This window comes from Triturus cristatus, chromosome 2_1, assembly GCF_964204655.1.
Source record: "Triturus cristatus chromosome 2_1, aTriCri1.1, whole genome shotgun sequence".
NCBI classification, from domain to species: Eukaryota; Metazoa; Chordata; class Amphibia; order Caudata; family Salamandridae; genus Triturus; species Triturus cristatus.
This window is the reverse complement of record NC_140581.1, coordinates 498,424,747-498,448,342: the sequence shown is the minus strand read 5'-3', so window position 1 is coordinate 498,448,342 and position 23,596 is coordinate 498,424,747. Positions and strand designations below refer to the sequence as shown.

At 42.9% G+C, this 23,596-nt stretch overlaps 1 protein-coding gene across 4 annotated transcripts in view; it reads left to right on the top strand.

Moving 5' to 3' along the window:
* BDP1 (BDP1 general transcription factor IIIB subunit) overlaps nt 1-23,596 on the top strand; it is a 1,439,438-nt gene that overhangs the window by 379,524 nt on the left and 1,036,318 nt on the right. For all 4 annotated transcript variants that reach the window (XM_085632357.1, XM_085632359.1, XM_085632358.1 and 1 more), the window contains exon 14: nt 17,845-18,001. In XM_085632357.1, coding sequence (XP_085488483.1) covers nt 17,845-18,001 — 157 coding nt within the window. The remainder of the gene's footprint in view (nt 1-17,844; nt 18,002-23,596) is intronic.

Genomic DNA, 23,596 nt, shown 5'->3' with positions numbered 1-23,596 from the left:
TATAGAAATCAGACGCTGTAACACATTGAATCCTGCCACACTTTTACCAGTAGTCGGAACAGACCCACTAGCCCACGACTGTATTGAAGTTATTACTATAACGACAAAACCCAGACAAGACTTGACAGATGTCCCATTGTCAGATCCAGACCTGACCTTGTATGTAGATGGTTCATGCAGGAGAACAAGTACAGGAGAGTTAGTAGCCGCCTACGCAGTCACAACAGATACTGAAGTCATTGCAACTAATCGTATAAATACTTTGTCAGCTCAAGCAGCAGAGCTCATCGCTCTGACACAAGCCTGTATTCAAGCCACGAATAAAAAAGTCAACATATACACTGACTCACGTTATGCATTCGGAGTTGTACATGACTTCGGCGTGCTGTGGCGAGAGAGAGGTTATTTAACTTCCCACGGTGCCCACATTCAGCACGGACCCCTCATTCATGCATTATTAGATGCAATACATCTACCCACTGAAATATCAATTATGAAATGTAAGGCCCATACGAAGGTTACTGATATCATTTCCCAAGGCAATGATCTAGCCGACAGAACAGCTAAACTGACTGCTCAAACTCAAACCCCCGACATGACAAAGACAATAGTCCCGACACCGACACATTGTATGACAGTTAAAGATCCTACTCTTGACGTAATTGACATACAGACACATGCTACACCAGACGAAATAAAGAAATGGACTGAATTAGGAGGGATCCAAACGGACCAAGGATGGATGATGAAGAAAAAGTCTGTATGGTTCCTTCCTGATTCAATGGTCCAAGTTATAATTAACACTATACATAGTCCAGCACATCTAGGAGAAAAAGCTATGCTAGACAGCATTCAACACATTTGGTTCAATAAACATTTACGAGCAGCAGCAAAACAAAAGGTCCGTACCTGTATGATCTGTTGTCAGTTCAACCCAGGAAAAAGCGTTCCCGTAGAACAGGGTGGATTTCATACTCCTAATCATCCTTTTGAAGTACTCCAGATGGACTATATCCAGATGGAACGATGTCGAGGATTCAAATATGTTCTCGTAGTTGTCTGCGCTCTGTCCCGTTGGACGGAGGCATACCCGGTTTCAGATTACACTGCCCCGACTACTGCCAAACAGTTGGTTCGAGAATTCTTCCCACGATACGGTTTACCACGTGCTGTTTACTCAGATAATGGCCAGCCGTTCTCATCCGAATTAATGAAACACGTTTCACTTCTGTTAGGATATCAGTGGAAATTCCACTGTGTCCGACATCCCGAGGCAGCAGGTCTCGTAGAAAGACATAACCAGATACTGAAAATTAGAATGTCCAAAATATGCAGAGAGAAAGGTGTCGACTGGGTAGTAGCGTTACCAGTTGCACTCTTTTACATGAGAATGGTAGCACACTCTCGAACAGGGCTATCCCCGTATGAGGTGATCTTCGGTAGACCACCGAATATGTGGGGGACGCCTATACCACGCAAAATAACTGATATTGACTGTAATATGCTGACAGATTACTTGGCTTCCTTGATGTCTGCACTACAATCTTCTCGTTCACAGGTAGCTGCAGCCTTTCCCGACAACACTGAGGTGAAACCCCATGACGTTGTTCCGGGTAATCTTGTATTTGTGAGGAATTTCGACCGAAAGACTCAGCTGGAGCCCAGGTGGAAAGCACCCAAGTTGGTCCTGTTGACCACAAGAACAGCCGTGAAGATCGAGGGCCGCAAGGGCTGGATTCATTCAAACCACATCAAGAAATTTCATGGACTATCTTCGGATATAGACATTGTGCCCTGCACCCCCTCACAGACTGATACAAAACTCCCTTTTGTTGAACCGAACAAATCTGAAAATTACAAACTAAAGCTTAGGCCCACCAAGTCGAGCAATTTGATTGTTTAAGTCCTCTCCAAGGTGAAGCGGTTGAATTGTCTCTGACATGTATCCCTTGGACCTGAGTAGAGAAAATACCCGAAAAATGTTGAAACGACAGGCGTATTGTAAATCACTGCGTAGCCACTGCATAGTGACATTATTAATTTTGTTTTTATTAAGTCTTTTAATAATCATTACAAGTATGTTGTTGCACATATATTACCCTATTTCTAGACATGTTTATAATGTTGCTGCTGAACATTCTTTTAGTGACTTACCTCCGCATGAATTGTCTTATAGACTTGCGCTGCGCAATAACACTTTCATTAGTATGTTACATCATTCCCATCAGACTAGTAATGCCACCAATTGTTGGGTGTGTGGCCGACTCCCTCCCTATCAGAATTATGAAGGAGTCCTGCCTTTCTTTCCACATCCATTTACACATAATGGCTCCTGTGGAGCATGGTTTAGCTTAATTAATTCCATAGACTCAGACACAGCAGTTTACCGAGATCATTGGGTATGGGGAAATCTGAACCTAGCTTTACTCAAGGTCTGTTACCCTGACAAGGAGGGTCGCCCCAAAAGAACAGGAACTGATCTAGAAAATGAAGTATATGGATTAGGTAATTTTACACCTAATCTCATGATTCTAAATGTCGTATCTGAAATTGAACTAGTCTTACCCACCATGTCAGTATTTCCAGCAAAGGGTGAATTGTGTGTAAGAAAGGTTGGTTCCATACATATGGGCCATAGTAAATGCACTACTATAGTAGAATTCAGTGATCAAGGAAAATCTTCATTTAGAGCTTCTCGCCACTCCTACTTTATATGTGGTCAGACTGCATATATGCGTCTACCCCTAGATTGGGATGGTACCTGCTACATTGCATTCCTTTTGCCACCTGTTTTCCTAGCTCCTCCTGATTATTACAGAAATATTCATTTAGTACACAACAGAGAACGGGAGAGATCTCCCCATTGTCGATTACACTGAGACGGCATGGGACAAGTATGTAGATTTTAATAAAGGCATCTTTCCCTATATAGGTACTGTTACTAACAGTAAGCTGATACGTAGATTAACTAGAACCCTTGAAGCAGTAGTGAATGAGACTATTTCCGCCTTAGGCAATTTAACGGAAGAGCAGTCTGCTATGCGGATTGTTGTGCTTCAAAATCGTCTTGTCCTTGACGTCATCCTGGCTGATAGGGGCGGAGCTTGTAGGGTCATCGGATCAAGCTGCTGCGTATTCATACCAGAAAATTCGCCATCTGTATATAAAGCCATCACTCGCCTTCATAAGATTGTAAGCCAGATACACCAGAACCCAGGCACTTGGACTTGGTCCAGTTGGTTTTGGAATGCGGTATCAGCCTGGGGATGGAGAGTTTTATCCTTCCTAGGTATTGGCCTTCTCATACTATTCAGTTGCTGTCTATGTCTACAATGTGGACCAGCGATTTGTGGTCTGTGTGCCACATCGTGCATTCCACATCAAGATTTTCATTCAAGATCCCGGAAGAAGAAAGAAGAACAAATGATGCTATATGAACAGATCAATGGATTAATGAAGATTGATATCTCTTGAAGGGCAAGTAGGGGACAAGGAGGGAATGTGGAAATATGGATTTTTCTGGTCAGTTATGTCCCCTATCTTGGACCCCAACGGTCCCATGTGCATGTTACAAGTACATGTATGTTTCCCTCCAGTTCCAGTTATGAAGACGCAAACACATGTGCGTCCACCGTCAACATGTCCTTTGACAGATCCGCCATGAATAGGCCGGATATTCCATTCCTAAATATGAAAGGCCACCGGCTTTATATGGTTCACTTATGCCACTTTACAGTCCAGGCAAGTAGGCCCTGATTCTGTCATCAAAACTCCTCTTGCCTTCTGCCTCTGAAAGCTCCAGTCCGAGCCTGCATCTGTGACCATGAACTTTGTCTCATTCTCTGCGCGGCTCACGAAGCCTGACATCAGCCTACTCTCTGCCAAGAACTGTATTTCACCTTCGAATTATCTGCTTCCCCCTCAGCCGATGCATTCCTGCCTAGTAGTTTAAGTAAACATTCTTCCAGTTACCAAGCAAAAAGGCCCAACTTCTCTGTCCTCATGCAAGTAATTCATAGCCCTGTCACCATGGAATATTCCTACCCCCTCGCATTCAGTGTAGACACTTAGACGCTTGTCCACGCACGCACAGTCAGTATAGAATAGATTCTGTCCGAGAGTCCTTCTTTTGTGGATAACATAGTTCTTTAAACATAGGATGTTAGATATGATTTGGGATTAGGTTGACTTGACCCCCCAGACTTCTCGTCTCCACATATAGAGCTAAATGTCAAGTCCCCGTCACCCCCTAGTTACACGTCAATTACACGTCATACTGCTGCGCGCGCATCTATGCCAAGTATTATCTTATAGATCCACCTATGTATTACATCATAACCAATCATGTTTCTTTTTACTCATTATTACACCCATTTTCGGTTACGCAGACCAAACGTCAATGTCCTTATCAATTGTTACGCCTACTGTATTCACTTCATTATAATGTATGTACTATAAAAGTTACTTCTTGTCAATAAAGTATGTACTTCACTTCCTGAACCCCCGTGGTGATGGAACTTGAAGCATCCGATTATAATCGATTATTGGAATAAAGCCCATTCCGAAACTCTAATATCACGGATTCTGCCTCTCATTTTACCGAGCTATTTTATAATGTTTCTGTATCAAATTCAGTCCCGGTAAAGGAATTTTTATTTACCACATGGCACAGAGTAGCGGTAACAGAGTTCGTCTGCTAACCTGGAACATTAGGGAACTCAATGATTTTAGAAAACTGCGTAAGGTAGCTGCATACCTAATGCGACGCGAGATTGATATCGCCCTAGTGCAAGAGACCCATTGACCCATTGGCAGTAATATGCTCACGCGCAGACGATTGCACGGCCTCTTCCATGCTCCGGGGTTCACTACACACACGAGGGGTATTCACCTGAGTTAACCCGAGACCAGAGATTGTGCTAGAGGCCCTTAAGGCCGACCCAGGTGGCAGGTATGTGATTTCGAGGTGTATTGGGAAGGGATTTGACTTGCGTATAGTCAATGTTTACCGGCCTATCTATGGCAATCCACAGTTTTATCATGAGTTGCTTGATCATATGCGTGCAAACGTTGATTTGCCGCTGCTGTTGGGGGGGTAATTTAAGCTGTGTTATGGAGCCGTCGCTGGACCATTCCAGGGGCATGGTTTGTCACCTTTCGTCCGCGGCCAGAGCTATATGCGATGCTGCTACTCAGCTGGATCTTTTAGATGTCTGGAGAGAAAGCTCCCCGGTAGTTGGGGGGTTTCACCCATTATTCGGCCCCACACGACCTACACACAAGAGATAGTTCATCTCGAGATCCCTGTTTCCGCAGGTGCGTGCCTGCACAATACTCCCCCGCTCATTTTCTGATCACTTCCCAATAATATTGGACATCGAGAGCCCGAGGAGGACGCCCACTCCCTTCACATGGCGATTTCCTCCATACTCCCTGATGGATAGCGTTTTTGAGTCTGAATTAGCTGAAGCCATAGAAAGCTTTTTCGATACAAATATTTGTTCCGTCCGGCGGTTTTTCACTATCTGGGAGAAGTTTAAAGTTTTCATTAGGGGGGTGGCTATGTCTAAGCATTCGGGTGTCCTCCGATCAATTAGAAGGTGATTGACTGTTCTAGAGGAACAATTTGACTGATTTAGAGCAGGCGGTTCTCGATGGAGGTGACTCCCGTGCGATGCAAAACTTGAAGGAAGCTCTGGAAGAGTACCATGAGGTCGCAGGTAGTGAGGTAAAGCATATGGGGAAGTATGCAGTTGCAAGGACATATGGAGAAGGAGAGCGACCGGGCGCAGTGCTAGCTGCGCAGCAAGAGGGAGACGGAGAGTGTGACGGAATAGCGAGCTGCAGGCGGGGAGTTGCTGAGCGAACCTACTGAGGTTGCAGGTAGATTTAGCCAATATTATTCAGAGTTGTATCGCACTAGGACCGAGTCGGATGCGGCAGTGATTCTGGAGTATCTAGAACATATTCAGATGCCATGATGTTTAACAAGCATAGGGAGCATCTAATGTACCCATTAGACTCCAGCAAGGTGTTAGCTGCACTCAACGCAATGCGAGTCGGAAGTGCGCCAGGGCTGGACGGCCTAACTGTGGCATTTTAAAAAGAGTTCAAGAAGCTTCTCATCCCGCATCTGATCACTCTTTTTGAAGAGATGGACGAGAATGGGATAATGTCCCCCTCAATGAGGGAAGCTCTCATAGTAACATTATAAAAACCAAGTAAAATTCTGAACAAATGTTCGTCCTTTAGGCCCTTGTCGCTCCTGAATGTTGATACTAAGCTCTTTGCAAAAATATTGGGTAATCGACTCGCCCCGCTGGTGCCGACTCAGGTTGGACCGGAGCAGTCGGAATTTGTGCTGGAGCATAATTTGTCATACAATCGGAGAACTGTGTACGGTGCGATACAACATGTTAAGCCTGAGATTAAAGTGGCTGCCGTCTTTTTGGATGCAGAAAAGGCCTTCGTTTCTGTAGAATGGACCTTTATGTATGCTGTGCTGAGACGCATGAGGGTTGGAGACGTTTTTCTTAAATTGATAGCAGTGCTGTATAACTCCCCTGTTACTAGGAAACGAGTTGGTGACATAGTAACAGCCCCTATCAAAATATCGAGGGGCATCCGGCAGGGTTGCCCGCTGTCCCCACTGCTATATGCCTTAGTGGCTGAACCTCTTGCATGCTCCCTAAGGGAATACCACTGCCACAGGGGGATTAGATTACCTAAATATAACCTTGTTGTGTCAGCCTACGCAAACAACGTTCTTCTGTATGCCAGAGATACGGGATCTAATTTGTCCCCGATCCTAGACGAGGTGGTGCGGGACGGGGAACTATCTGCACTTAAGATCAGTTGGGCTAAATCGACAATTTTTCCCCTAACTCCAGCCATGGTGCCCATCGATCTAGACTACCCCCTTCAGTGAACTTCAGACCCGGTCTGCTAACTAGGCATCTAGGTCCATAAAGACTCAGAGCTGGCTCTTTGTGAAAACTATGCCAAAGCAATTGCTAGTCTAGAGGAGGATGTAGATCGATGGATACGCCTTCCCTTGTCCTTATTGGGGCGCATATCCCTTATGAAGATAGTGTTGCTCCCCAGATTTTTATTCTTATTCTTAAACATCCCGATGGTGCTCCCTGGGCATATGTTTAAGATAATTTGCTCTCTGTTGGTGAGATTGGCCTGGGCAGGAAAACAGCCATGTGTCAAATGGGATGTTCTCACGTTGCCATACTCTATGGGGGCTCCAGATCTAGAGGTATATTGCAGAGTGGCAGAGGGCTCCCACTCTTTCCACTAGATTCACGGTGAAACTGGCCCTCCGCACCTGCTGATTGAAAAGGTGGCGGCGGCGCCTGCTCCTCTTCCGTTATTATTGTTTCAGGCTCCCTCCAGGAGGACTAGTATTCTAGACTCTGTCAACTCTGTAGTGCATACCTGGCAAAATCTATTGAAGAGACAGGTGAGCACGGTCCTGTACTTCCCCTGATTCCGATAGTGGTGTAAAAGGCTGCTGATCGGTGGTGAAAGGGGGGTGGTGCAGGCCCTTGCGACACATGATATCACCAAGATTGGTGACCTGTTCTCTGAGGGAAAAGCCCGCGGATGGGCTGAGCTTGAGATCAAGAGGCACAAATATACGCCACTAGCTCTAGTTCACTTTCACAGGATGAGGCATGCACTGTGTAAGTTACTGGACTAGGACATGTCGCAACCTCCTAAGTTAGTATCTCTCTCACCTTTTGCGTTCCCCTAGAAAGATTGTCTCTATTATCTATGATATACGCAGGACTATAGCAGAAGCCACTACACTAAAGCTAGATTGGAATGGCAGACTGACTTGGGGGTGACAATTGATGACACTACTTGGCGGTACTTTTGCAAGGTTACACAGCATGTCTCCTTAAACGGTACGCCTTATCCTCTTTAAGTTCCTCAACGGAATTTATTATACACTGGAGAGGCTGTTTCTAAATGGTCTTCGAGATTCCTCAGACTGTGAGCGTTGTTCGGTCGAGTTCTTGCAAATAGCCTGGACATGCTCAGTGATAGCGAAGTAATGGGAACAGATTTTTCAAACACTGAGTGAAATCACGGGCCTTTCACTGCCATTGGACCTGCTGCTGGCGTTACTGGGGTACACTGGGAAACTGCAGAAAGATGTGCAATGATTAATAGGCATTGCCAAGCGCAGGATTGCGATGCGCTGGGCGCGTAGCCCGGCGCCATCAGTAACTGACTGGTCTGAAGATATGGTGTACTGTAACACGCAATCTGAATTGTATAAAGACTTGTTGCCTCCTCAGAGCTGCCCTAAGAGTTTTTGGGGTCTTTACCAGCAGTACCTAGTTGGAAAAGAAACGTGAGAGGCTAAAGATGAAGGCCTTGTTTAACCTTGATAATTTGGAGGGAGGCGTTGTCTCCTTCCTGATGTGTCAATAAGTGATGTAATGCTATTAATGGTTAATGTTATGTGGGAGGCGGTGTGAGAATTTTGGGCCCTTGGCCGGTACTACCGTTATACATCTGGAAGAGTTGCTATATACTTGTGCCACATAGGCTGAGATTGCTTTGTAATAACTCACAATGTGTGATGTTGATGAGTCACTGTAATCATTTTGTTTTTTTCTTTCCAATAAAAAAACTACTCTTCTTTTTTTATCAGATAGGGAGAATACAATCAATATTGATGCTTTCTCATCCAATCCCTTTTGTTTACCCTGTGGAGTTCCCCAGGGATCTTTGCTTAGCCCCACACTTTTCAATGTGTATGTTGCGGAACTGGCCCCATTGGTCCAATCCTTCGACTTCGCTTTGACCTCCTATACGAACGACACGCAAATCGTGCTCTCCGCCTTTAACACCTCCGCTGAGACAAGTCATCGCATCCAAAATTGTATGAGATGCATCAACACCTGGATGAGAAAAACATTGTCTCAAGCTTAATGCTGGGAAAACCGAGGTGATTTTGTTTGATAACAGTTCAAAATTCTGGTCAGCGCCTTGCTGGCCTGCAGAAACGGCATGCCTCCCTAATCCTACTAGCAAAGTCAAAAGATGATCTCCTAAAGTTAGGCAAACAAATCAACGCTGTGGTCTCTTCTTCCTACAATACTCTAAGAATCCTTAAGAAAATACTAATCTTTCTCCCTACTGCTGATAGAAAGTCTGTTATTTCTACGCGTATACTATCTAAAATAGACTATTGCAATGGTCTTCACATTGGCCTGCAAGCCCAATACCTGAACAAACTGCAAGTACTCCAGAACTCTGCTGCAAGATTGTTACAAGGATTGCCTAGACACCAGTCGGTTTCTCTTGCGCTGAAAGACCTCCACTGGTTGAAGGTCAAAAATAGAATTGAGTTCAATGCACTGTGTCTCACCTACAGAGCCCTTCACAACTCTGGACCGACCTTCCTGAAAAAAGCCTTAACCTGGTATATTCCTACCATAAACCTAAGATCATCAGGCTCTTTTAAAGTCAATTCCCTGAGATTTAAAAAAGCTGAATGGGGAGTAAACAGTTTTGAGGTGAGAGCTTCCAAATCTTGGAATCTCCTCCCGCTCTCCATAAGGTCAGCCCCCTCTCTACTCCAATTCAGGAAGCACCTAAAGATGTGGCTTGTCAATCAATTTTCTTTCTCACTCACCTTTGCTCACATGGCTAGCGACAAAACCCCTTTGGGTAATCTCTGCATTCTACAAGTTGGTTAACATAACATAACCACTTGGTCATTAAGCATTTTATGTTTGCTAGTGTTCTCTTTAGAATCACTGAATCCATTCTGGCTCCAATAGTGTAGGTACTAATTGTAAGACTGAACACAATAATATGAATCACACACTTTAAGTGTGGGGAACTTAGGATCTGTATTCTCAAGTACCCGAATTAGAGATTTCACTTTAGCCAGTTGTGCAATGCAGGCACCTAGTGATTGCATGTGTGACTGCATGTATGTTTTATGAAGATGGAATTCTCCACTCCTCATTTTACCCTTATCCGCTGTGCAAGCGGCGGAGTATTGATGTTTTGTTCCAACTGCAGGCTGGGCAAAAATAATCAGTATTGATTATGAAATCTCACTGATCTAGAAGCATTATATCACTGAGCAAAGGATATTCATGTTCACAATTAAGATATGCTTATGTTTGCAGTGTAGCGTCAAAGACATAATCTACATCTGTTGCTGTTATCAAATTGGCCCATTGTATCCATCTTTGATGTAACACTTTCGTGTTGGGGACGCTGGCCTTTGTGACAGCCTCTAAGGCTGGAATCTGGGCCACGACAATTATTAGTCTTGCTTGAGCTATTGATCTTTCTTTCACTACAGCAGTCTGTACTGCCGTCAGTATTTTTTCTGTCGGTACAAAACACATTTCTGCATTTGTGTAAAAGTGCACTTTATATGCAATTGGTCAGTGTCTCCCTCATTGAATGTGACATGTGAGTGCTCAGAGAGGATTTGTATAGAATTTCTTCTCTCTTCTTTGAAGGGACTTTTGGGGTGGAATTGGCAACCGACCCTTACTCACCTGAGCACCATAATTACTACAGGACAACTACCTCCCGAGACTGTTTCTTGAGCGCCTGTGGTCTTTTTCTATGCCTGGTTGCCAATTGATTGTTGACTAGTGACATATCTTTAACCTGAGGTCCTGGTGTTTACCTGGATCACCAATTTGTGGTGTAAATATGTGTATGTAAGTGTTTTGAAGCGAACATGTCAGCTGGTACTGAAAGCAAGATCTCTGCATGTTGTGGTGTCCTATGTGAGCTTGAAAAGTGCAGACGAATGAAATAATAAAACGGTTTTACCCGTATGTGTGCTCTGCTAAAATGTAGAAAACCCAATATTGATTGGAGTATTTTCATTATGTTTGTAGGTTGTAAAAGTGCACACTTCTCTAAGAAATGTGTTGCCAGACTTGCCTTCACTTGACAACTCTTATCCTGAAAACAGAAAACTGAGATAGGCTATTCTTAAATTGAACTTGAAGCCCATTTGAGCAAATCCTAGAATTGTGCGATCTACACTGGCCAAATGTGCTACTAAGTGATCATCAGTTAAGTATATGTCATCAACATAGCCCAATGTTTTGTCGTCAAAGTCTTGTAATAGTTCAGTTGTGATGTACCTGGGACTAATCTTATAACCTTGTGGCAATTAACAACATTGTTTTTAAGAGCCGAAGGCTGCAAATTAAGTCTGATACCTGATTTTAGGTGCTATGTTTTGGCAGAAAAATCCATTTGATATGTCTAATGTGGTTTGGTATTTTTTGGTCACTATGTTGCTCATTAGTACTGCGCCTTACGCTTTTTGGACTGCAAATGTTCGCGCAGCACTGTTCAACTGTCTATTGTCTAAGACTAAGCGATAGGAACTAGTTTCATTACTGGAAACATAGGATTGTTCCTTGGTGAGTTGCAACTTTCTATAACACCCATATATTCAAGTTGTTTGTGTGTATTTCTCTAGTCTGTTGTTTTGCTTCATGTTTAATGGGACATTGTACTTGTGAGCTGGACCTTATGGGTATGATGTGATAAGGGGGTCTTCATCCCAACCCACATGGTTGCCGTATAACTCCGGAGCTTGTGCTAGGGCCCACTCCTTGGTATAGGTGTATTTTACTGATTCTAAAACGAGGTTGGAAAAAGCTGCTTATATCACTGTTTCTCCTAGTGGGACGTTACTAACAAACTCGGGTGGCCAATCTTTTTCAGCCATGGAAATGTCTTAGCCGAATGACCAGTTCAGCCAAAAGAGAACTTAACCGTATGTGGTATATCCCCCTGCATCTGGAGCTGTAACTCATATAATTGACATGGGATACTTATCACTGGCTCGATGTTCCCAGCTCTACTTAGTCACTCATTGCTACTGCCGCCAGACACACTATAATGTTCTGGCAAATTATCGTTACTTCTGCCGCACTGTCCAGCAGTCAAAGCCCACTGCCCATTCAATATTCTCGGCATGTTTAATCCTTATCCAGCCACTTTCTTCTTTTTAAATTAAGGTTTTTGCTGTGGAATTTTTTCTTTTTTTTAATCATGAAATCAGAGGAGCGTTGTGAGTCTTTCTTCGATTTCACGTATTCCTCTGAACTGCGCTCTGATTGTTGTCCTCTCTCCAAGCGTTTTTCGAATGATTGCTGAAAGGAATGAGAAGGACCAGTTATCAGAATCCTGATACCCATCAGGCTGTTTAATTGTATCACGGTTACGCAAGTTATAGTGCTTTTCAAATGATTGCTGTTGAGGAGATTTAGTGTTTTAGTCTTTTCTTTAAAATTCTTATTATTCCAGTGTTTTTTGTTAGAGGACTCTGGTGCCTGTTTCGGGTTATCCTTTTCAAAGTTATCCTTTATTTGTGGTTTGTTAGGTCTGGCTCCCAAATTATCCCAACCGATAGATGTATTGGTTTCTGCAATAATTTTGTTGCATCATGCAGCAAAGACTGTGCCCTAAGTGACGCAGTCCTCCACCAGGGAAACCATCCCGAATGGCTGGTGTATTGTGAGAATTCAGTTTTTCTTTGGATCCTGTATGTGAAACCAATTCAAGCTGATTCGTTTTTTGTGCAATCCAGAACGGAATCTCATCCCGCCTAATTGGAATCTTATCAATAATTGCATTAATACTCACTGGTCTACTTCCAGGCATCGCCAATTGTGGTTGAGCAGCTTGTACGGGCTGCTGTTATGGTTCGCATAACGAATTGTATTAATCCTTTATCTAGTGTAACTATAACTGTGTGTAATATAAGAGGCTCTGGAGCTGTAAGGTTTCCTATATCTGGATCAGGTGTATAACTGGCTAAGATTGGCCATGTTGGTCCCTCATTACTGAGGGGACCTTGTCTGACATTTTCTAATGTATGTTGTAGGGCACCTAGGAACCAATTCATGTGTTCCTGATATGTCAAGGGGATTTCTGAATCCTCATATGGTGTATAGTTGTTTTGGACTTGCGCTTCAGTGTATGTGTGAAAATTCCCTGTGTTGCCATTTGCTGACGGGAATATGATCAATGAATAAAATACCTCTGTTCTGTATGCTTCATGGGCCTCTACCACAAAGGTAACATCCCCACTCGTTAGGGTGAGCCCATGTTGTAAGAACATTTGTGTTAGTGCATGTATGCATTTTAGTAGTAAAGCCACTTGTCCTTGTCCTAGATTAGCCATTTGAATATGTGGAATTCACATAAGGTAGCATTGTGGGATGATCGTTTTATGGGTTCAAGCGTGAACAACCCACAGCCAGAAATAGGGGTTCCCTACTTAGCTGAGGAGGAGTCCTTGTACACCTCTAACCTTACAAGGTACCGGATGGTATGTACAACCTCAGACCATGACAACTCTGACTCCTCAAGAAAATCATGTAAACAGATCAGTCCGTATTTTTAGAAAAGAATGCATTCCCATAGGGTGACACAAGAAATACTCAAACTGCCAATTCAAACATTTATTGAAGCTGTAAGATTCATGTGAAAAATATGTGTGCTCAAATGATCAATAGAAGGATTCAAAACCGAGTAATCAGCATTACAAGAATGGTAAAGAAGATAATTCAACTAATGTGCTGTTACATTGACTACATGCATACCTATTTCATCATTTCTATACTCCTACCTAGCGCTTCCTAAACTAGTGGCCTTAGGGGGTGCGTGTCTGCCAGAAAACCTTTGGGTGATCTAATTCCACAGTTACCAGTGGGTATGTTTCATCTGGGAGACCTTTCTTGGGCAGAGCAGGCCATCGGATTCAGCTGGGCTGGAATTCCGACATGGGCCGACCTAGACAATGACAGCGAAATTCTCCTCTGTTTAAACAAAGGATTGGTGTTGTTTATATGATAAACGTCATCCATGTTACCATGCCGGACCTTTAGTCAGGCCATAATGATTAATTTTACCCTTACAGGGCTGTTGCAGAGCAGACAACAGACAAAAACATTTTGTGCAGTGAAATTAAGCCTGGTACAGAATGTTCAAAGCCCTGGTAATATGCCTGCGAAGAAGTGTTTGTGCAAGCAAATCCTATTTCAGAGAATTATCATCTCATATAAGGAAGCGCAAGCAAATGTGTGTCAAGAGTCCAAGTTAAAACGTGAGCATTTATAATGGTGGTGTCCCTCACCCAAAGCCTATCACATAACACCCCCTTTCCAACTCTGATCAAAATCTCTGTGCTCCCCCCACCTGTTTAGCTTCTTCTGGTGGCAGTGACTGTACTCTTGCTCCCACCTCTTATCTGCAACCCCAATGGGGAGAGAGGGGTTAGTGCCTTCCCCTGTCAAATCATGGACTCAAAGTACTTTACCTCACTAGTTAAATTTTCTTATCATTTGATCTGAACACACACTTTGGATTTAGTTGCTTATACTGACTTTTTGAACAAAGATGTGTATAATATTGATTCCTCCATTCACACATGAAGGAGAAATAGGAAATCCCCCAATATTTTAAGTTTGAACATAGCATTTTGAAAAAAGAGTTGTAGAAATGTAGATTTTAGCAAGTAGCCTTCAAATGATTACATAGATTTAGAGAAATGGAAGAGAACCTTGAATGAATACTAAAGGTGATTCATGGGACCAAAAATTAATTACGGATGAATAAGGTCGATTTAGCCATCAATAAACGTCAGTTTTATTCCATATTATTCAAAATAAGATTTTGGCACTGCTTTAAGCTTTAAATGGTTCCGCGAGCTTAAGGGTTTGTGAGATTGCAACTTCAAACATTGAGGCTCCAAAAGACACACTGCACAGTAGGTTATTGACGGTGCGACCTGCGAGGTATTTCCCATTACCAAATGGAGGTGTACTACACAAGTCTGACTATTTTGAAAATAATAAATACCACTATGGGACTGTGATAAAAGGAATATACACTCAAAGATGGCGGCGAAAAAGAAAGAGAGGAGATCATGTCGAAAGTGTAGTCCTCTCTTGCTCAACATTGTGCAGGCGAAGCCTAATGAGGCATTTAAACACCTGGGTGCCACAGGTCTTTTTTCACCAAACAGCATTTGAAAAAGTCTTGGCAGACGAAACGCGTCATGCTTGGTGCAATAAAAGGAATTTGAAAACCCATGAGTGCCCCGGTGGTGTTCCTGAAGGAGGGACCCCTTGTTGGTATATATATGTATATATATATATATATGTGTATATGTATATATATATATATATATATATATATATATATACTTTATTCGGTATAAAAAAAATCCCATAAAAGTGCAGATCAAATACATCATAATATAAAAACAAAACAATCAACAGCTTGAAATGATACATGTTCGATCCTTCCGTGAGTGGAAACCCCTTATCACATGAAATTCATATTAAAGACCAATGAGAGGCTAACATCGCGGGCCACAAAAGTACATATAAAAAACATCAAGATTAAGAGAGGAACATAATAGTTAATAATGACAGCTTAGAATTGATACCTATTCGCTCCCATCACAATTAAAAGAACCTTCCCCTCTTCAAATTCATTCCTTTTTTTTGGGGGGGGGGGGGGAGGGGGCTTTTAAAAACTGTTATTACGAGCACTTGGATTATTTATTGGGCATCTAAAATAAGCTCTATTCAAAATACTTACCAAAGGTGTTTGTACACACCTACCTCTTGTCAAATTAATTGCCTAATAATGAAGAAGACCACTACTTTCATCCTACAACACTAGATGGGAGTGAATATTATATGTCTAATCAGTGTGGGTATTTGGTCCTTTGTGGAGAGGGTTTAGAAAATGGGGCCCCACGAGGAGCAAAATGCCCGATGATGAAGCATAACACCCACAAGGGTGTGTGAGGGCAACTCTTCCAAAAAAGGACGATTCCCCTGGAACCATCTATTCCAACCACACCTTTTCTTTAACACTTTCTGTACCCTCTCCACATAGGAACAAGTACCCACACTGATTAGATGTGTCAATTAAAGTGAGGAGCATGGGTACTGGACCTTAATCTGGCTCCTAGTCCCCCTCTTTTTGATTTATGAGTAAATATTATATGCCATCAAATCCACCTAGTTTTTGAAGATAAAACACAATCTATTATATTAGGAGACTATTTGAAGGGGCTGATGGCTGACAATGGGGTAGAGGGGGACACATCTGGCGGGCAGGAGGAGGTGGCGAATGGGGAGTAGAAGGGGAGTAGTAGTGATCGCTGGCAACGAGGCTGTGGCTCAGTGTAAGGGAAAGACAGGGATTCCTAGTGGAGGGCGAGTACCCATGTCTGATTTATGGCAGGGAAGGGGCACATCGGGAGCGACGTGAAAGACAGGAGGCACACTGACATGGGGTGGGGAGGGAGGGGGAGGGCCGGTAGGGGCCGGAAGCTCATTCTCCCGGTTGTTGGCTGGTCACTTTATGTGTACTAAACATTCTTTGGCCGTGGAGGAAGCGGGTTTGTACTGTGTTGTTGCTATGAAAACAATAAAAAATGTTTCAACAAAAAAAAAAAAAATTAGGAGACTATTTGAAAAATTGGCTTCTATTGTTATCAAACTAGCTAAATTTTCCATTAGCTGACATAATTGACAATAATCTTGTATAGACATTTTCTACTAGCCCCTGAAAGAAAGTGATGAAATAGGTTCAGTATTTTCCCAAATAGGAGTCTACTGACGAGCGTCTTTCTTTACCGTGGAGGTTACCAAAAGCTTGCACTCGTCAAGGGCTTCAGTATTTCCTTCCAGTGCTCACCGTATTCATCTCTTGGAGATATCCCTGGCATGCCATTTGAAGATGCTAGAATTGACTGGAATTTCCACATGGCGGAACCTCTTTCCCAATAACACTGTGAACCTGCAGAAGTATTAACAGGCTCAGAGAGGTGATATTACCTAGATATTTTACCCTGGTATAGAGAGCTTGGATATCTGTTGTTTAGTGCAAGGTTGGGCGTTCGTTGTAGCAGACCCAATAGCTCTCGTTATAGAATTTCACAACTATCTTTACTCTAGAGACATTTGATTTAATATATCTACATGTAAGTGCAGTTGGCATGTTGATCACCTGAGGCTGAGTTTCTTTGTTGGTGTGGGGGTGCCTATATATAGAGGGTTTTAGAAACAAGTTGAGAATGCTATTGTAGCAATAATTGGAAAAAACATGTCTTGACTCCCTCACCTAATTACTTGTGTATTCTAGGGAGTTTACAAAGAGCTAGATTTATTGGTACTTTCTCTGCTACTGACTTAGAGGCCGCTCACAATTCATGTATCTAAAGATCCTCCTCCCACTATGGAGGATTAGGCTAGGGACTAGTTTATATGCAGGGATCGACCGGATACTGATTGCAATATAATCTAAGTTGTTGCAGCATTCTGAGATATATGACACAATATCATCTCAATCAAGTGAACCCTTCCACCAGTGACTGATACAGTGTTGTATCTTCCACTTGTTAGTTGTCTCTGGGTGTCTTTGCAGTGCTTGAAAGATAGACGTTAATGTGTTGCTTTAGTGCACTGACAAAGCACTGCAGCCCTAGTTCACTGATTAAATGCATTGAAATTATATCTGAAAGCTCCATGTGGAACCATATAATAGGTTTACTGTGTGTTTTTTATTTATGTGCTTATCGTAAATGTAGAATATCAAGACTATATAAAGGCATTGATGTGAATGAAGATTTAGTAAAATAAAGATAAACATTAAAAAAAATAAAAATAAATTCCAAATGTGAATCTTAATAGCTTATTTTTTCAAAATGAAAATGTGAAAACAGTGTTTAAATCCCATTTATTTCCAGCAGACTATCGAAAATTGCATGTGTAAATGATATGTTAATCTTGTTTGTTTTAGGTCCAGTGGCCAGGCTGAGAGTCGTAAATCAATCCGAGGAGTGCAAAGTCACGAGCATAGGCCAAACCCACATTTGATTAAGCATTCTAGAAAAAATGAGGCCGCTGAGTTGAAGGAAGCAGAGGGAAATTCATCACCTTCAGGAACAGCGGAGAAGGTATTGCACTAATTAATGTAAAATAATGTGTTCAAATTGTATGGAGCGACTGGTTTAAATTGGGAAAGATGTTAGTCAGAGTTCCTTCCCTGTATGGATGATGATGGTGTAATTGCTCATAAGTAACACATGGAATAGACAATACCTACATTAGTCAATCCCAGACACTGAAAAACATGTTTTTATACATTTTCATTCTGGTGTAGATTACTATGCTGTCCATAATCCAGATAACTACTAAGTGGTAGGGGGTGTTTTTGTTGAATTTGAGCATCTGCAGCGGCATGATCTCTTATCCTGCATCTTGTCTATATGTTGCGCCCATCTTCATAATTATTTTCTTGCCATTGTGTTCAGCAATGAGGAACAATTGAAGGTCAATAAAAAGATATTTGGACAGAAAATACAGAAAATAATTTAAGACCATTGTGTGTTTTCGGGAGCAAATTGATTTTATGAAAACCTGTACCTTTCTGATTATTATATGGCTCCTGAATTTTGAGTTTCATATGTGGTGGAAAATGGGTCTTTTAGATTTGCAGTTCTGACCAGAGAATCCCTTAAATAGACGCCAGAGTGCTTGTAATTATTGCCCACCACGAAATCATCAGAATTATACTGTGAAGCTGAATACCCACTTAAGATGCATTTAGAAGGACTTACCTTGGAGGTCCATACTCAAATGAAACATATAGTTCTTTGAGGGACTAACTGAGCTACAGGACATATAAAGCAAGAAGACTGGTCTGACAACCGTTTCACCAAGGAACAAAAGCACCACAGGACTCTTAAGCAGCAAAGCTGCAAAAACTTGTATCCTAAAGTAATCACCTTTCCTAGTTCACAGATCTCTTTCTGACCATATATGAGAGTGCTACCTAAAGAGCTGCCCACCAAACAAACATAAGTAAAATAATGCTTATTGAGGATGCTTGTCCCTCAGCAAAAGTATGGCTTGTTTAAGATTTAGCAATACCTTTGGGTTATTAATAAAATCGTCTTTAACAGAGCATTTCTGTCAGAAATTCTGTTAAGTGGAAATAGTATGACGTTAGGCGGAGGAATGGTTGCTTACGTCAGTGGTGAAAATGATTGATGATACAATGGCAGTACTTTACATATAATGTGCTTGAGTAAGCTTTAATTTTTCCATTGTATTACACATATTTCTTTGTTTAGCCAGTGTTCTAGAATATTTATTCCAGTGGCATAACTAGGATTGCAACCTAGATGTCCCAAATCTGCAATTTAGCTACTAAACCACATCTTTTCAATAGCCCACAAAATACCTGAAAACAGTCTCCTATGTCTCCTCTCCTTCCTTTCTCTCTCCCCTCTTCTGCTCCTCTGTTTGGTATCACTTTCCATTTCTCACCTCTCTTTTGTCTCTCTCTTTCTTCACTTCTCGTCCCTCTCTTCTTTTCTCTCCTTCGTCCTCTTCTTGTTCCTCTCACTTCCTTTCCTTTCTTCTCCTCATTTCACTTTCTCTCCTCGCTCACCTCTCCCTTTCTTTTTACGCTCATTACAGACAGCATTTGATGCCACACAATATTTTGCTTGCTGATTTAGGACTTTCCCTCTTGGTGCTTTAATGCCTACTATAAAGGCACAGTACTATTCACTAATTGCCCTTCTGTGGTTATTTGTTTTACTTTGCAGTTATGATCACACGTTGTTGGCTTTACAGCTTTTTTTTTTGTTTACAAAGCAAAGCTGTATGGGCAGGCTTTCATAGATTCCGCAAAAATACTGGTCCTTTTTCAATATTTTGTTGTGTAGACCTTATGTTCACCATGTTCAAAGCAAACATAATTTTTGAACGGTGCATCTTACCTCCCCTAATGCAGTCTGTTCAGCAAAGACCTTTTTAAGTCATTACTATTAGTAGTAGTAAAGAAAAACACCAGCATGCAGTTGTATTAAAACACCATTATTTTTCTTCTCCTACAGGGCTGTTTTTTATATTTCATATTTGGAATTGTAGACAAGCATAAACAATATACAGCATGAGATTTAATAAGACATTAATAACTGCAAAGGATTGCAATGTTTTGTAAGCAAGATTTCAAGAAAGCACCTAAATAACTTTCAAACGTAAGACAAACCTGTTATGTCCTGACATGCCTAACCTGCCGTGCCTGTCATACTTATCATCTCAACCTCCCCTATATACATACAGACCATAGCAAATCTACCTACCAACCATACCTAACCCATCATACCTGACCTGTGTACTATGTCTAACTTAACATACCTCTTGTATCATATTTACAACCATATGTAACCTGCCTACCAAACCTCTTACCTTACCTCCCATACCTACCAAACCAACTACTTAACCTATCAAACTTAACCTTATCTACGTGTATATCTATAACTATACTACCATGCCTTTCATACCTACCATTTGTGTTAATCAATCTTAATCGATTATACCTTACCTACCTAGTATACCTAATGTAATACTTCTACCCAATCATGCTTAAGCTACCATAAATAGCTATTTTAACTTAAGTACCCTAATATACCTACTACACGTAACCTAACATACCTACCCTACCATAATTACCAGCCTACCAGATCTAGCCTAACGTACCTAACCTACCATACTTAACCTAATTTACCACACTTAACGTACTGCTCCCTCTTCAATTCATATATCGTGCATGTGCCCTGGTTGATGATTTAGTAAAATAGAAAGGGTACATTCATACCTGTGGGACCACTAGTAATGGCTTAAGGTCCTGAGACTTAATTGAGAAAGTGCTTATTTGAAGCTTTGAAGGGAATTAAAATATGCATACAGTTGTTTTTTTGAAAAACGGCGAGACCTGTTGGCTTTGCCAATGCTTGTTATTACCTATAAAACAAAGCATAACCAGTTAGTCAATGCAGTAAATACTTTTTCTTCACTCTAAAATGGACTCTTAACTCCAACCTATTTCTTTCCAACCTACACAAGCACAACTTGTAAAAGAAAAATCACACTTTTGCAAATTTCTGATATGGCAAGCAATGACATCCTGAATTTAGCATCTGCAGTTTTTCAGCCATGAATGGGCAATAAGTCGGTCCTCGTATCTGTATTAAAAACCAACTCATGTTAAGGTATGGAGTTATTGCAGACTTCATTCTGTTAGACCTTTCATTTACATTCAAAACTGTTGATAGTTCATTTCTTTTGGCTCCGCTTTGCTTCCTTATTAAGATTCGGTGCCATTGAAATGGATTGCACTCTACCTACCAACCTGTCAACAGGTGTAATCGGTGCCCCGACCTACATCTGCTTTCCATCCTCTTACTTGTGAAATCACTGGGTGTCCTCCCTAAACCATGTTCTCCAACACAAATTGGACCATTGGTTCTCTTAATCACCTTAATCTTTATTTTATATATAATTGATTTTTGTCTTGTATTGAGCCTAAATGGTGATCCTAATGTAATAGATTTGTGATTTAACAGCTGTAGGAAAGTACCCCTTTTTTGCATGGTTGCCCCCCACTTTTGCCTAATGTTGATGTACATTGACTGAGTGTGCCCTGGGTTCATGCCAACTAGGTACCCAGGGCCTATGTTGTTTCCCTAAACGGTACTGTTGCAAAACCCAATTGGCAGCTCTCTGGCCACATGTGATTCCTTGGTAAGATGTACTATAGAAGCCAAGGGCACTGTGACCAAGGAAGGCCTCTAAGGGCTGCAGCACTTACTGTGCCACCCTTAGAGGCCCTGTACCTTTACACACACACACACACACACACACATACTGCCATTGCAGGCTGAGTGTTTTGGTGCAGAACAAAGTAAAGAGTCGACATGGCACACGTCCCTATGTGCCATACCTACAAACAACTGCCCTCGCATTGGTAAGCCAGCTCTCTAGCTGGGTGCACTATTGCAGTGGGGAGGGTACTGTGCATGAGCCCTGTACCCCTACAGTGTCTAAGTCTATTCTTAGAAATTGTAAGTGCAGTGAAGTAAAGCCATAAAGAGTACATGGTATGGGAGTTTGTAACTACAAACTCCACAGCACCATAATGGCTTTACTGAAAACTGGGTGGTTTGATATCAAACATCTCTGCTCATTAAACCCACACTGATGCCATGGTGGGATTTAATGAAAAATGCTCCCAGACTGCATCTTAGAGATGCCCCCTGAAAAACAACCTGACTAGTGTCCTGGCTGAGTGGCTGCTTGCCAGCTGCCCTCACCAGTCATGTTTCTGGATCCCTGGGTCGAGAGCCTCCCGCTCTCTGGGTCCTGAAACAAAACACATCCTGGGTTGAGGTGCCAAGCCTCCTTCCCCAGGATGGGGGCAGGGTCCACGAAGGGGAAGCTTCAAAGGCTTGCCGCCGTTATGAGCTGCCCAAGCCATTTGCTGCTCCCAGCAGTTGGTCCCCACCGGTTCGGACTCCCACTTTGGGCGAGCGAATCGTCGGGAAAACCAATTTAGGAGGAGAGGTGTGCCCACCTTTGCTAACTCCACCCCTCAGGTGGGGGAGGCGCGGTGAAGCACAACTCTCAGTCCCCGCCATCTTGTAGATGGGGGGACCCAGCCAAACAGAGTGAGGCTTATGCCCTCCTCCCACTGGAGGGTGGCATAATAGAGGGTGTACCCACCCTGTACCTACCTGAAACATCCCATAATCTAGTATTTAGGTGCAACCCCGAACCTTGCCTCTTCAGACAAGAAGAAGAAAAAGGACTCAAGAGCCGTCCTGAAGGAAGAAGAGGAAGACACCAACTGCCTTGGCCCCTGCTCTACTGGCTTGTCCCGACCTCGACCTGCTCCAGCGGAATCCCGGCGTGTTCTGCAGCCAGCAGCCCTCTAGAACCTGGAGGACCTGCCCTGCCTTCACCAAAAATACTTTGTCTCCTGTGAGCACTGGATTTGCTCACCCACAGACTCGTGGTCCCAGCCGTATCCACAAGTCTGCACCCAATGCCTAGCTCTGAGTTCGAGTGGCCCAACACCAAGAGGAGGTCTCCCTGGCGATCCTAACCCGAGATCCAGTGACCCCTGACCTGCCTCAAGCCTCCAGCTGATGCCTGCAGCCTCAATCTGGAGGGTCCTCCAACAGCGACCAGGAGCTGGTAAGAAAACCCGATCCCAAAGAATACCCCTGCACCCAATGCCCATGGCCTTGGGTGGCCCAACCGACGGTATCCAGGCAACCCCCAGCATTCCATCTTACCTCTCCAAGTGGTGGTCGTCTCCAGGAGATCTTCGCCGCCGAGCCCGCAGTGTTTTTGCAAACCGGAGAATCCCCATTGAAAGTAACCGGGCACCCAACACTAAAACAGCACCCTGCACCCGGCCGCCCTAGTGCTACTGTGGGTGTACTTTGGGTGTTAACTTGAACCCCCCTTTTCCCTGAGCTTAATTCTAGGAGCTTTACTCCCTCAACCTCGTGGCCTGCTCGTGAGCAGCCACCAACCGGAGGCCCCCTACCCCCAATTGGATAACATTGGACCTCAGCACACTGCAACCAGCCGCCCTTGTGCAGCGGAGGGTGCTTTTAGAGTGCATCCTTGACTCTGGGGGAACCCTGGTCCCCCAGAAAACTCCCACAACTAAGTACTTACTTGTAAACCGA